The 15,776-nt window shown below is 43.5% G+C and overlaps 1 protein-coding gene across 3 annotated transcripts in view; it reads left to right on the plus strand.

The window, feature by feature from the left end:
• Positions 1-14,984, plus strand: part of LOC119461343 (nucleolar and coiled-body phosphoprotein 1) — a 34,137-nt gene extending 19,153 nt beyond the window's left edge. Inside the window, exons 10-14 of one of the 3 annotated variants that reach the window (XM_037722617.2) lie at positions 4,736-4,822; positions 7,677-7,748; positions 12,097-12,189; positions 12,830-12,907; positions 14,468-14,984. In XM_037722617.2, the coding sequence (XP_037578545.1) occupies positions 4,736-4,822; positions 7,677-7,748; positions 12,097-12,189; positions 12,830-12,907; positions 14,468-14,654 (517 nt within the window). In that variant the 3' untranslated portion in view covers positions 14,655-14,984. The remainder of the gene's footprint in view (positions 1-4,735; positions 4,823-7,676; positions 7,749-12,096; positions 12,190-12,829; positions 12,908-14,467) is intronic. The other 2 variants (XM_049672501.1, XM_049672502.1) reach the window with 2 other exon arrangements.
• The last annotated feature ends 792 nt before the right edge of the window (positions 14,985-15,776 follow it).

Here is a 15,776-nt window from a genome sequence, read left to right on the forward strand (position 1 = left end):
ACGCCAGCAACTGTTATGTCGTGGCTTTGCACTTACCCGTTTTGCGACAGCAGACTACAGCCAGGAAGCAGCAACCTTTCCTACCACAAGTAAGTTTGTGTTCTACGGATTGTAGCAACTGCGCTTGGAGCAAAACTAGCGAAACCAAAACTGACAAAAAAATACCTGTAGACTAGTTCGCCAGTCAACAGAATACCAATCCGTAGCCTGTACTTCCCATCATTCCCATGATAGTTGAACGATCGCAGCGCCACATTGCCCTCTAGTTATAGTAATATGAAACTCTATGGTTTTAACTGATAAGCGATGCATGCCAAATCTCTTGTATCCATGACCCAAGTTTGCCCGGCAGTTGATTTTTAAGTCGGTTCCTTCATCACAGCAGCCTGCTGCTCTAACCATAAGCAAAAATCACAATGTTGTTTAGGTTTCCACTGCAAAATCGAAAACAAAGCTTGCATTACCGATTTTGTTTTTGCATTGCTTCGGAAACGTTTGCATTACTTAATTTCTGATAACTTGCAATACTTTGTATAGCAGACAGAGAACAGTAACTATACTTTACCAGTCAGCTTTTGTGAAATATTTGGTTAGCTTCTAATATTCGGTCGCGAGATCAAATTCGGGTCGCGGCGGCCGCATTTCGATTGGAGTGAAATGCAACATCGCTGGTGTCCCTCTGCATTGGGGCACGTTAAAGATCCCCAGGTGGTCAAAATTAATCCAGAGTCTCCACTTCCACGTGCCTCATTATCAAATCATGGTTAACCCTGGAATTTTTAAAAACATATATTTGCTTCTAATACAGTCAATGACCGATTTTCCGGACGCGTGATTTTTCGGACATGCCCAATAATTCGGACGCCATCGCGGCACCGCCACATACTCCATAAAGTGAATGTATAAAAACATCTGAAATTTCGGACACAAAAAACTATCACCGTTCGATTTTCCGGGCTTTTTGCCATGACCGCAGGTCCGAAACGGCATTAATCATAGCCACCACCGCCACCATTTTGATTATCGCGCCTCCTCGAATCGGCGCTCTCGCACGCAGATCCGCTGGCAGCCGTAGACACCACCGCGGCAACGTTAGGCCTAGCTTCTTCGACATCCGCTACCAGGCTTATTTCTGTTCGATGCCGTATTTTTCATTGAAACTATTCACTGCTGTCAGCAATGGCACTGACTCCGCCTTCGTAATTTTCGCGAATGGCTTCAAAGCTCGGAAAGCACGGCGCGTTGCATAATGCCGGTTCCCGTAAGTCAGCCTCGCCTCAATACAGCATGCTTATGCAGTGAAGCATATGCGAAGTACTGCGATGAAGCTTATCAAGTGTGGGAAGCGGCTATTGTCACGAGACACGGTATGTATTCCTTGATTATACACGTGTGCACACACCGCCTCCCATCACAGTATGAGCTACGATACGCCTAATAACTGTACTGGCCTTCAGAGCTATTTCAGCCTGTGGCGATTTGAGCCCTTGGGTGCAGTAAAAGGCATGCATTCGTTTTAACAGCGGAGCTGTTTAAGCCAGCCGTAATGTGTGCCGCCTGCCATTGCGTTGCCTAGTAACCACCTCGCGGAGCGTGGCGTGCTATGCTCAGAAGAGAGAAAGATAAAATGAGAGCGAAAGAGAGTGCACACATCGCGTGCTATGCCCGGGAAAGAGAATGACAATGGGAGCAAGAGAGTGCATGTGTTGCGCGCTATGCTTGTGAGAGAGAAAGAGAACATGGGAACGAGAGAGAGTGCACGCGTCGCGTGCTATGCTCGGGAGAGAAAATGAAAGCGAAACAGAGAGAGAGAGAAACAAATTGTAGCAGCACCAACAAGGCAATGCGCAGAGGTGCTGCCGACGCCATCCGCGCTTTTCCGTTTCCCCACATTAGCACTGAACGCTCGCGGTGTCCGCGACTGCAGCAGGCGCCTCTGGCGGCGGCCCTGCCGAACTCGCACCAGCTGCGCGCTACTGCACATGCGCCGTGACGTCATCACGGCGTGTCGTCTGCTGCTTGCTGCCCTGACGCTGTGCATAGCTTTCACCCCACTTCCCCTACATGTGCTCAGAGACTGCATGTGCTTCGCGAGGCGTTCCTTGATGCCACGGACCACGAGGAAATGTTTATACACTTCATATAACTTAGCATCACTTCGTATAGCCAGGACCAGCTAGGAACCGATCAGCTCCGCTGTTTGTTTAGCCTTGTGCCACTAGTGCAAGCTACCTCCATAATTTTTTTTTCTTTTTGGACGTTTTCACAGCCTCTTGGGTGTCTGAAAAACTGAACCTTGACTGTATTCGAAAGTACCATATATTCCGGTGTATATGTCGTGACTTGTTGCAAATTTTTTTGTCTGTGCGTCTTATCTAACAGATACTTATATACATTTTTTTTTTTTCTCTGAAAAATTGCCGTCCAAATCTGATTGGATGCTATGGCCACGCAAAGCACTCTGGGTTGGCCTCCTCTGGCAGTTGCTACGGGTTGTATGTGCGTTATGGAGGTACCGGGCTCATCTCGTGATCAAGTTGCCAAGCGCCATGCAAGAATTGCAGAGCAGCAACGCAAACGGCGGCAGGCCCGCCATGAGTCGACCGACCCCAAAGTTGTCGTACCTGCAGATCGCTTTCAAGATACAGGTGTGCGCCACTGTGCAAACTACGCAGTTGCTACCCGAGTACAAGCCACCCTCCCTCCCTCCCGCGCTGCCTTCCTGTTTTCCTTCCTTGTGTGCGATTTGGTTCCCCGTCGCACGCTTTCTCTCGCACATACAGCATACGGCGCACAGGGACAATGTTATCGCGGCAACCACGACGGCAGAAACGCGCCTGGAGGGGCCATGTCATTGCTATCGATCGCATTTATATAGGAATTGCACCCATACACTTGCTTGTGACCCGCGTTCACGAAGTGAAACGTCAAACTTTTTTTACAATCATGTACTGGATGAACAGGTGCATTTTATACAAGACTTATATACGTGTTTCATTTTTTTCTTTTGTCAGCGGTGCGATTTATAGACCGGAAAATACGGTAGTTAGTGTATAATATACAAGGGGGTACCTAAAGGAACCAAAATTTTCTTTTTAGTAGATATGCATGTATTCATTTTTCACAAAACAACCTTACCCGCTTCAAAGCACTATATTACACTTAATACATTTGTCCAATCTGCGATTTCATTCTTAGAAACATTTTTCAAACTTGCCTGTTTTGATGGCTGATAGCTCCTTTCTCGTTTTTTCCTTCACCTCTTTTACGTCGTGAAATCTCAGTCCTTTCATGATCTTCTTCATTCGAGGAAACAAAAAAAAGTTGCTCGGAGCGAGGTCAGGTGAGTAAGGGGCTTGGGGCAAGGGAGTCATGCTATTTTGGCCGAAAACTGGTGCACTGAGATGGCTACTTCATCTGGTGCATTGTCATGGTGGATAAATCAGTCCTCCATTTTCCACAAATCAGGCCTTTTTTGTCACACACTGTTACGCAATCTGTTCAGTACTTCTAAATAAAAAGCTCAAATAGCATGACTCCCACGCCCCTTGATCACTTGACCTCGCTCCGTGAAAGTTTTTGAAAGGATGAAAGGACTGTGATTCCACAACATAGACGACGTGAAGGAAAACACAAAGGAGCTATTGGCCATCAAAACAGATGAGTTTGAAAGATGTCTTGAAGAATGGAATTGCAGATTGGACAAATGTATTAAGTGTAATGGAGAATACTTTGAAGGTGATAAGATCGTTTTGTAAAAAATAAATAAATACATAGCTTTATAAAAAGAATTCCGGTTACCTTTGGGTACTCCCTCGTACTATATGTATTCGAAACTTATATTCGCCCACCCCTATAAAATGTATATAGTCACTGCTGCATTCATCATAAATGTAAGTTAGTTAAAGGCCAACTGCCAGGAAATTTTGGACCACGTAAAAAACCTTGTTTCAGATAATGTAGACATAGAAAAGTAGATTTAAAATGCGGGTGGATGCATCACGAAATGCCAGCAAGAATAGACGTTTTTGATACCGAAACTGGGGAAAAAAAGTGTCATTATGCTTGGCGGTAGTGAATGGGACCCAGCACGTGTGGCCCCTCGACATGACTTTCGAGGTTAATGGGCGCCGCCAGCATTTGCCCACGGAGCACTGAAAGAAATCTCGGAAGCAATGTGCCGGGACTTGCATAATAGTACCAACCGCCAGGTGCACCCATCATCTGCTTATGTGCTGTTTAAATGCTGCTAATAAGACAATTACCAGCCCGGCAGCTTTGCCAAAAATAATTGTCTAATACTATGTACAGAGTTCAATACACTTCTCTAGAATACATTCCTGAAGGCCGAAGCAGATACCAAAACTTAAGCTGACCACCAGGTTGAGAGAAATCAATGGAAACTGTAAATGTAGTCACGCAAGCTCACATACAGCCGATTTTGTGCCATAAGTCATCTTCAGATATCACCAGCGCAGTCCTGAGAACGTGGTTCGCGCATTCTAGAGAAGTGTGTTGACCTCTGTACTATACTCATTTATAACCACTTTAAGCAAAGTGAAATTTCATTGTAGTTCGCCTTGAAGACTAATGAGCACTAACACGCATGAGCATTTTATCACAAAACAACTGCTTAATAAACTAATTCTAAGTAACTAATTCTTAAAGCTTTTGTAAAGAACACAAGAAGCTGACTTGCACAGCCTTTAATCGAACTTGCTCACTGCCTCTGCAGCTACTCGCAAGGGACAGCCATGGCATCAACCACGATGGCCATGCAGCCAGAAGTTGTCCTGTCACGCATCCCTGTGCTGTCTGCCAAGTGGGTTGCTTCTGTTTTCATTGCTATCTTTGCTGCTGTCACACACACCAACACACATTAATTAAAGGCACAGACAACTGCTCAGAACATGAATTGAGATAACCCCGCGGATGGAAAGATCGTCTATCGTATTGGCGAGAACGGGCCCTGTTTTTCTCAGTAAACGTGGATTTATATTTTTAATTCTTCACTAAAAGTCGTGACAAATGACCTTTGGCGCCCCATGCCGCACAAACATAAACCTATTTAACACATGGGTCCTGGAGATAAAAAATTCACTAAAAATTTAACATTCATTTTTATTATTTTTTCTAATCCCCATACCAGGGCGCACCTGCTGGCAAAAAACTAGCTCTAAATGACATGCCATTGAGGAAGCAAATGCTGTGCCATTGAGGAAGAAAATGCTGTATTTGTCCAATTAAATATTTAGTTTTGCCCATGAAAGAGCTGACATGGCTCATTTTGTGTCATTCGCCATTCCAAAACCATCTATCATAGCCAGGCCATCTCGGTGTTGTTTGAAAGAGCATGTTCGCTGCTTGCTTTCCTGCCAAAACGAGCCTTCAATGCTGCTTCAGAAGAAAACTACCTGGTTTCGTAGCATAAAATGACATTTTTGCACACTCTGTAATTTTTTGCATTTTTCTCAAAAAATGATTTTTCTAAGTGTAAAATTTTGGGGGCAGCACTGTCACTGTTACTCATTCAATCCTCTTGATTTCTTTTTTGCCGGAATGCTAGAGAGTCGGAGAGTGCACAAAAGCTATGATATGGTGTTTAAGGACACTGCAATATTTTGAAATATTGTAGGAATCACTAATAAAAATTCACATTTGCAAAGTTGCAACTCCAAAAATTTCATAACTTCAGCTAAACTACAGATATAAACACTAAAATGCAAACTTGCACTCTTTGAACCTGCTTAATTTTAGCTCTCTTGGTGCCGTAACTTTTTTGCAAGTCGCATCCCAAATTTATAGCACATAAATAATTGGAAAATTTTTTTTGGACTGACTTGGGAAAAACTAACTGCATATTTGTAATCAGCACGCAAGGTTGAATATTACCTGAAAATTTCATGTGTCTAGGTCAAAAAGTGTTTTTATCTGGGACCCATGTCCCCCTTAAGAGGTCTACCACGTGACCTTTTACCAGTGTATGCTGTTCCTAGTCTTTTTATTAATATTGAAATGCAGTAAGATTCTTTCTATTATAAGTTTTTTGTAACTTACAATGTGCAGATAAGCCTTCGTTTGTAGTGAGTAGAAAAGTAGCGCTGCCTTCGCCTTCGTTTTCGATGACTTGGCTTGGCTCGTGCTATCGACTGATTAACGACGACGGGGACCAGCCAGCCATGACGTAGGCGTGTACTTGGGAAAACAACACGGTACCACTATAAGAAACGTCTGTACAACAACGCAAACTTATTGTACCAGTCTACTTACCTTTAAAAGTGGCTGGAAAGGTGACAATATAGGTGGTTACTCACAGTTGCACTTCCTCCAGTGAAAGCAGGGCGATGGGCGGCTTTCACAATTTGCGAGGCGGGCTATCGGCATCGCTATCACTTCTTAGCGTTGCTGGAGGAGGGACTCTCATTTTTTTTTTTTTTTTTTTTTTTTTTTTAGAGGCTGCTCAGATCGAAAAATTCTGCTTACAAAATATCGACGCACTTTTGGAAGTAACCGCTGCAGGTGCAAACACTACCGAGGGTGAGCTTTTCGTTGCGCCATAAAAAACTGGGTCCATAAATATCGGTTGTCAGTCCCTTTAAAAAAGCCCCCACCCGTGTTCAGCAAAAATTGCATTACATACTGGCAAACGTAAGGCACCCTTTGGGAAACGTTTTCAGAACTCTCTTATTGCAGCCAAAGAGCCTACAGCACCGACTTGTGTCAAGCGCCATGCCTCCTGTTGGTATTTTTTTGTTTCGTTTTTTGTACTGTGGGCCTCTCCAATTTTCTACTTCTGGCTACCTGCAGGCTGCCAGAGCACCTTCGTTTTTCTCGGGCTGCTCCGCCCACCGCACGACGCACTTGACTACGCATTCATTTTTCTCGGGCTGGACTGTTCTGGCTGCCCGCGGGCTACCAGGACCATCCAGGGAAATTTTGGCCTGGCTGTTCTCTCGAAGTTCTCTGGCCAGTAGACGACAAAGAGGCGATAAGCGCTCGCCGCCATCTTTGTGGGGACTTGACAGATTGCAATGCGGGCGCTTAAGGGCTTTTAATCTTGCTCGGCCACAGTCACCTTCGGATCGCATTACTTCTAGCGTTATCTTTCTAAGGTTCTAATGCACCGTTCCGCCTTGCGAGGCGGTACCATATGAGCGTCAGCGGAACATGCTACAATCACTTGAAGCTTTCTTTTGTGTGTGTGTGTGTGTCCCGTGAAGGCTTCTTCCCGGCCGTAAACAGTGCGCCGCGCTCTCAATCATGCATGCATGCTATCTGCTTCGTGTTCTGTGCATAACTTGCCGATTTCTGGCAACTCTGGCAAAAAAATTGACGCCTTAAGTCAAAATTTTGGTTCTCATGGTCGGTAGAATTCAGCTTCTTCCCCTTAAGTGCAACAAACCTGACTCACATCGCTTCAGCAGTTTTCTAATGAGAGCATTTCTGCATTTCACATATGAGTAGAGATATCGACGTTGGATAATCTACTTAAACCTGACTGTGAGGCCATTCCTGTATACACTCAGGGGGAAAAAAAAAGGAAAATGACAGAGCCGCCTTTTTTTTTTTTTTTTCCTAAAACATAGTCTAGTGAATCTGAAGCCTCCATTTTTCACATACATTGTGGAACGTGCAATATTCTGATTTTGTACTCCACAATTAAAACATTATTGCAGGCTCATCCGAGAAGGAAAGCCTGTAATACTGCCAGCGGCAAGTCCAGAGAAAGCTACAGTGTCGGATGTGATGTGAGTTATCTTACACATGTAATTATGTCAGAACAAAATGTGGACTGCGAACCAAACTTTGATGTAACAGTCATGCTTTCAGAAAAAACTTCACGAGAGGTTTGTAACTCTGTTTCATCAAATAAAAAAAGCCTGAAATGTGCTCTATATGTTGCATGTGAACAGGTGCAGAATAGTGCACAGCACATGTATGATAGCACAAAAAGTTGCAGCATGAAGCTTCATGCTCAAAGCAACAATTGGATGGCGCACTTTGCATCACCACTAGCAGCTAATGCTATAGTAGTTCCATCTTCAGTTTCTGTACATTGCCATCGACAGCAAAATCTTGTAGTACTCTAGCAGTGATACACAAGACGGACGTACATCACAGTGACCATAAGCACAGTAGTGCATAGGCAGTAAAGAAAGCAAAAAAAAAAGCCCTTTCTGCTTGCTTCCTGCAGTGAGAGAGAAAAGTAACTTCTTTTCTTTAGGGGCGAAGCACCTTGGGGCCGAGCCTTGTCCCTCGTCGTTGTCCGTTGTCCGTAGCTCTGGTTTGCATGGAGACCGCTAGGGGCACTGCGGTGCACAAAGGCTATATAAGCGCTGTATATACTGTAAACATGTACAGTATATATATATGTATATATACAGGGTGTTTCAGCGAACACTTTCAAAAATTCTTAAAGGTTGCCTGTGGCAGATAGCGCAATTTTAGTTCATGAGCTGGTCTACTCGAAGAGGCGGAGTTAATTTTGTGCTTCAATGCATAAAGCGACATTTTGTTAAGAATTTAACTGGAACGCCAATGCATTTCTCTGCAAAGTTCAGGAATTAATATGTTGAAACTGGTGTCATCCTGAGAATTAATTCCAAGTGTACCCGCCTTGCGAACTCCACGGCTACAATTTGTAAATTGCAATATGGGCCATCAGGTAATTAGCTAAAAACTGAATTAGTGAATTTTTGTTAACCGCTTAAGTGCTCTATTTTTTGACAATTTCCGAACCAAAAGTGCCTATTTTTTTTATTGCTGATTTCAAATCTGATTGTACTAAAAAGCAGCTAGCCGATGTTGAAAAAATATTTGCACCACATACTTAGTCAAATCAACACAATAAAGTTTATTTCGGAACAGTACATAGGAGACCAGCTACCTGCTGCTAATATAAATAAAAACCTTATAAAAAACAGTTGCAGACGTCACATCTTTGTTTCCTTGTGTAGGCTAAGTACCCTTGGGTTATTTCACTCGGGAAGCTTCGGGACTGTGTGGAAAATTTCGAAACATGGAATAACGCAAAGCGGCTTGTTGCAGCTCCTGCACCAAAGCGAGTTTCTTTTCTCAACTTTTTCCCGTTTTCTCCTCGCTTCCGACAGCAAATGAAGCATTTTCTTGTTGGCGCTGCTTTGGTTTCGCTTGGCGGGATGTAAGAAGCAAAGTGCCGTTCCTTGAGATGCACAGCGTCAAGCACATCAGACGGTCGGCCACGCTTTGTCTTTCTTAAAGGATCAAGGTACCTAGTCAGGATTGCCTCAATTAGGGCGAGACGGTAGAAACTGCTGAATATATTCCATAAGGTCATCTGACGATGACAAGTTGAAAGTCTTGCCTGGGATGGCCAAGAAGAGAAAGCGAGGAGGCTTCACAGGAGGATTGTCCACATCAGGCAGGATCCACTGGCGAGCACTCGCGATGTTCGCTTCCGAGCTGTCTTCATCATCACCGGAGGAGCTGCTCAATTCACCGTCATCGCTGTCATCACTTCCGGACACAAGATAAACATCTGTATCCGAATCATCATCACTCGAAGAAGATGACAAAAATGAAAAGCTTCTTTTTCGCGTTGACGGACCAGCTATGCATGGGTCGCCGCCACCGCACGCCATCTTTTCATACAAAAACTGCGCTCCTACCGCAGAACAAAACTAAATCATCGAGTAAATGCTGCCATTTACACGCAATTTAAGCCGTAGACGAGCGCTTCTCGTCCTGAACGGTAGAGGGGTGTACCTATTCCGCTAGGACGAGCTCTGCTCGTCCAAAGCAGTTTGGGGACAGTTTAGGCAGGACGAGCTCTGCTCGTCCAAAGCACTTAAGGGATTAATTAGTTGATTATGCATTTCAATTTTTTGTGCAAGTAATGTCCGCCTCTTTGAGTAGACCAGCTCATTAACTAGAATTGGGCTATCTGCCACAGGCAACGTTTAAGAATTTTTGAAAGTGTTCGCTGAAACACCCTGTATATGTATGTATGTATATGTATAGTATATGTACGCAGTTGCTCTGGCTTCCGGAGCACGCTTCCGGCGTTTTGCCCAAATGATCCCCTGGTGCTTTGCCCACTTATCATCATTCACTTCGTGGATATGCGGTGTTCTTTTTTTTTTTTTTCTTCTTCTTCTTCACACGTTGCAGGCCACAAATTTTACCCTGTCAGCTCTTTTTCATTAATGACCATGCTTCAAGCTTGTGACATGTCCTGTAGTCAACGATGGGTCAGCAATGCAACTGCAAACGCCCCCCTCCCCTCAAAGAAAACATGAGCCAGCCAACCACTATATGATTTCTCCCTCTTTCACACCGGTCAACTGTTACAATATTATTATAAAATGCCCGATTTTTAGAGCTTAATATTTTCATATTGGGATCAATAAGGTTGATTTTTTATTTGTGTACAGTTTTGAACAAAACTTATTTCAAAGGAATAAAAATAGTACTGTTGCCAAGTGAGTTCCTAGAGCCCTCCATTTTTCTGACCAGTTTCATTATTCGGACCTACACGCAACGCACCACTTAATCGTAGGAACCAAAGTATAAATTGAAATATAACGATTTGATAAACTTCATAACCATTTCTGTTTCTTTCATTTTCTTCTTCCCTTTTTTCCCCTCCGCAGATTATCTGGCAACTATAAAGAGCACCCCTACTGAACTAAATCTGTGAAATCTTTATGAAGTATGAACAGCGAATATTTTCAGTAATGTCAATTTTTAGTAATTTGTTTCCAACATTTGCTGTTTTTTGGGCTTTGGCTGTAGTATTTTCGAGTCCTTTGAGGGTCGCATTTTTTTTAAGCATCATTCCACCAGGGTCACATTTTTTTTATTGCAGATTTGAATTTCAGAGAATTTTTTTTTTTTTTTTGAATTTTTGTTTTCTCGTGAATTACTTCACGAGAAAACAGCCACCAAATTTTTTAGGTGACAATAAAGCCACAAGAATTTTTTATTGTGTGTAGTGTTATACATGGTTTATTTTCTGAATACATTGTTAGACTACCATTATTAATTTTTTTTTGTGATGTGATGATATTCACACAACTTATTTTTGTTTGAAGAACATTTCCTACAACTAGAACTCGTATTTTGAAGCGTTCTATTTCATTTTACTTATTTGTGTCACGCTGAACATGCCGCCCCATCGAAGACAGTGGTGCGGCGGCCTTTGATCTACTTCCGAGTCTATGACAGGGCCAGAAGAATGGAAAATAATGTGGAGCATCAGAGAATATGGCCCCAGGGACATGGGACCATAGCGAAAGCAAGGCATGTGCATGCCATGTGAGCACCTGCAATCAAGCTCAGTGGCTGTGCACCAGTCAGAAAAACGAACCCATTGAGAAACCTGCAATAATCTCTCCCGTGCCTTGCAAAAAAAATGCGCATGCGCGGCCGTATCGCCGGTTTTCAAACGCCCGCCTGTTGTAAACAAAGTAATCACACGCCTGCGAGATAGCCATGCATTAGCGCTTTAAATGATACGAAACGAGATAAAAATCAGTGTCACCGATGCCCTTAACTGGAAATGACAAGTGCTAGAGTGCCAGTAATAATGTGTACAAGCGCAGGCGTGAGCACGCAACGTTAAGCTAGGTGAAGCGGAAATACTTCTAAAGTACCGCAGTGGCGCACACCATAGAGTGAAACGAAAAATCAGTTTTTCTGGAAACCAAGGGGCGGCAGCAGAATAATAATATTTTAATGAAGTCACAGAAGGTTGCAGCACCTCTGAAGCAACGTAAGGCAGCACTTCATTCCGAAAAGGCTCGGCGCCATACTTGTACGGTGGCGAGCCTTTTCGGAATGAAGGGCTGCCTTACGTTGCTTCCGTTGCCTTACATTACGTTACTCGGAGTGAAGTGCTTACTTTGGAATGAATTCACGTTACTTATTGAAAGGCTGCTTACGTTGCCTTACGTTACGTTACCAACAAGCTTTTCAGACACCACCAGTGTCCTAAGAGCACATTTGAGTTTTTTTGGGGGGGATGTGGTGTGTACCTGCTCACATTAAAGTGTGCGTGCACATGCGCATGAATCTCGTCACAACACAAGAGCTAATTATCAATCTGTCATCTACCAGCCGCAAGGAGATCCCCAGAAAAGCTGCCGCAGCATCACAAGCACCATCCAAGGGCAGAGTGAGCAACACACCTCGGGGAAGACGAAGCATGAGGTAATTCCCGTTAGTTCTGAACATCCACAGTACTATATGCAAAACCTGCAAGTGCACTTCTCCACACACCTCATTTGGTCTCGCTAAGACGGCAACCCTCAGACTAGAATCGTAATTTTAAGGTGTCAACATGGGAGCTGGTGACATCATTTTTGCCGCTCTCCATTCAATGCATCGTTCAAGCTTTCAAGATGCATGTGTAAGCTTCAACAATTCTACTAGCGTGGCCTTCTTGGTTACTGCAAATTAGATGTATGAAAAAGCCTGCTCACCAAATTTTGCATATCATCCATTTCACTAATACATAATGCATGCTCACAAGTAGAGTGCAGAGGCAGACGTTTCGATCTTAGAAATGTGCCTCCAGCATAAATTGAAACTTGAGCGGGAAAGGGTTAGCACCTTTCCCGCATTTGAGAGAATGGCATGGAATCATTCTGCTGCTGGCTGATTGTCAGTGCAGTTCCAAATCTGCATGTCAACACAGTCACCGTGTACTTGAGTTCATGTCGTGAATAATCTCGGGTTGTCACTGATGACAGGATGCTAGTGTCAAAGGTTAAAGGCGTCAAGCCCAGCACGTGTTGGGCTGTTTACACCTGAAGCACAATGTAGTGAACACTTTGTTGTTTTTCTCAAGGGCTGCACCTGCTGAAATTATTCCAGAAGAGGAGGTTGACAGCTCAAATGTTGAACCACCTCAGCCCAAACGTCCAAGGTAAGCATTTTGTGCAGCCTGTATGTGTGACAGGTGGCAGTTCACTTACAGATTGGGTTGCTTTATATATTCTTGAATGTCTCGCCTTGGAAGACTTTGTAAGGTGCATCATCAATCAGGATTAGTGCATCTTCATTCATCTTGCACGGAGAGGTTATAACTGCACATTACACAAAGCTTTTTTCTTCCACTTCTTTTTTTACCCCCACGGTAGCTTAATGACTGTAACATTGCGAAGCTGAGTTCGAGGTCGCGAGTATGATCATGGCTGTGGTGGTCGCATTCCGATTAGGACAAAATGCAAAAACACTCGTGCATTTCGATTTAGGTGCACATCAAGGAATCCTAGGTGGTAAAAATTAATCTGAAGTGGAGGTGACGGTGGTGACGATCAGCACAAATGACATGGAAGAGGCTTTGGAAGAGGTGGCCATTGTGTGCGTACGAAGAGCGAGCCGTAATACTCACGGACTCTCAAGCCACATGCAGGAATCATCCAAAGGGTCGAATATCAAAGGTGGCCCTAGAGATCCTAACGAAGCTCTGAAGCCCATCAGAAATATTCGTCCCTTGGACCCTGGGGCATGCGCCAGTGCTACTTTCGCCTACACATTTTATCACATCATCCCTTCGTAATAAAACACTTATGGTCATAGCTCACATCTCTAGTCATTGTCATTTTAATTCTTTTTTTTTTTTTTTGATGCTAGCTACAGCGACTGATTTTAGGCCTGTTTACAGCCATGCCGCATCCACCATTCACAGTGCATTTCTCCATTTCATAAACGATTCATTGAAAACTCCTCACCATGTGTATGGCTCTTTGGCCATATCTGGCCCTTGTGCCATAGAAACCTATACGTCAATCAATCAACCCTGGGCCATAAGGTCCTAGTGGGAAATGCAGTGGCAGATACCGTGGCATGGGTACTTTCTCCAAGCCAACCAACCGGACCTCGCCTACCTGCGGCGTGACACCGTCCCCAAGTAGTACTCGGATATACTCACACACTACGGACTGAACAGATGACGCTATGCCAGGCTGAGCAAATACAAAGCAGTCGACTTCAGAAGACTTCAGATGAACGCCTTTCCGCATTTTATGCTCCTAAACAGAATGCAACCTACGAGCTACAGCAAGGAATGCAAGCACTGCAAGGTTCCCAACACCCTCTACCACATGGTATGGCCGATTGGTCAGCACTGACCCTGAGGACCAGGCGAGCTGGCTGGACAGCACACGGCAGGTGGCCAGGGTCTTTGGCGTCCTCAAACGAGGACGCCGACCACCCAGGGTGTATTCGTCGCCTGCTCATTTGATAAATAAGGTTTATTACTACTACCTCCACTGCGGTGTGCCTCGTATATTATTAGATCATGGTTTTGCACGTAAAACTCCAGAAACTCCTTTTTTTTTTTTTAAGTGAAACTTTCTACAGTGCTTGATGGTGTAGCTAGCACAAACAAATGATATGAGAAGAAAAATTAGGCTAATTAATAAAATTGCATGCTTGTTTGACTGTTTAGTCTACATTCATACTTTTCATTTTGTACTTCCAGAATTGAAGGAAATGGCGTTGGTGCTGATGACCAAGAAGATGCACTTGCAGGCATGAAGTTTGATACTGCACTGAACCAGAAGTTCTTCAAACAGCTGCAAGAAAAGTTTGCTAAGCTCAGGCCAGAAGTTGTATCAACCATGAAGGCCAGCATCTTTAAAATGCTCGATGAAGCAGCGAATAATTGAAATGTAAAACTTGAGATCACAAGTTTCTCTGCAGCTGTGTTTTATATTTTTTCATGTGCTAGATCGAAAGAGTACCTTAATTTCATAAATCAAATCACTTTCTTGCACAAAGCAGAATTTATCTGGAGCTATAGAAGAACTATGCTTTGTTTGGCAACACTTTGTACTCATTTACATCTATTTTACTACAGGTACATGTATTAGTTTTTTTTTTTATGTTAACATACATTTAGATTGGTGCACTAGTATTTTATCTGTTTTAAGATCTCAGGTACTGCAGAGCCAAGTGTCTTTTGTGACATGTTGTTCAATAAAAAATTGAATTCACAGTTTGCTTTTGTGGTCTCAGTACTTGCTGCCTTTCTTATGTGCTGTGAGCTTTGTAGCATGAACTGTGTGTCGATGCACCAGAATCAGAAGAACGGAATTGGATTGCATTGCATTCCCAGAATAAAAAACTTTTTCACTCTGGCAAACTTAATGAAACGATATTATCACAATCTCAATTTTACTGAATGATATTGGAATTGAAGTGATGGTTCAGCTCTGAAACCTTTGAATATAGCCAACTCCTGTTAAATCAACCTCAGTTAATTCGAACGCAGTAAAAAATCCAGGCGAGAGACAACACATTGATATGGAAGGAAAACTAGTTTAGATTGAACTCTAAAGCATGCCACTTTGGTTAATTCGGCCCCCAAAGGCACCCCTTCATGCGCATAGCACGACAGAATAAATTCAGCAGTTGGTGCTACTACTTTTGTCCCTCTTGAGGATTTGGTCAGTGCCGACGATGGTGTTAAGGCTTTGTAGGCTACTCACCCACGACACTCGGTGACGTGACAGTTCAACGCTGAATCGGCGTTCTAAACATGTCGGGACTCTTCGCTGCATACTGGCCGAGTCATGCTCCAAGTTGAAAGAGTAAAAAGACATTACAGATTACTTCAAGCAACCGAAAAAAAGAATGGTGAATTTGCTGCCATTTCTTAACTTTGTTTGACCTTTCAGATAATTTGTCGAAATCTTGTAGTGCCACAAAAGTCAAATTAATGTATGTCGACCGTACTATGTAGACGGGGATGCGTGGCTGTAATTAGGTTTCGATAAACCAGGTTGCAC

This window comes from Dermacentor silvarum, chromosome 8 (genome assembly GCF_013339745.2).
Source record: "Dermacentor silvarum isolate Dsil-2018 chromosome 8, BIME_Dsil_1.4, whole genome shotgun sequence".
Taxonomy (NCBI): domain Eukaryota; kingdom Metazoa; phylum Arthropoda; class Arachnida; order Ixodida; family Ixodidae; genus Dermacentor; species Dermacentor silvarum.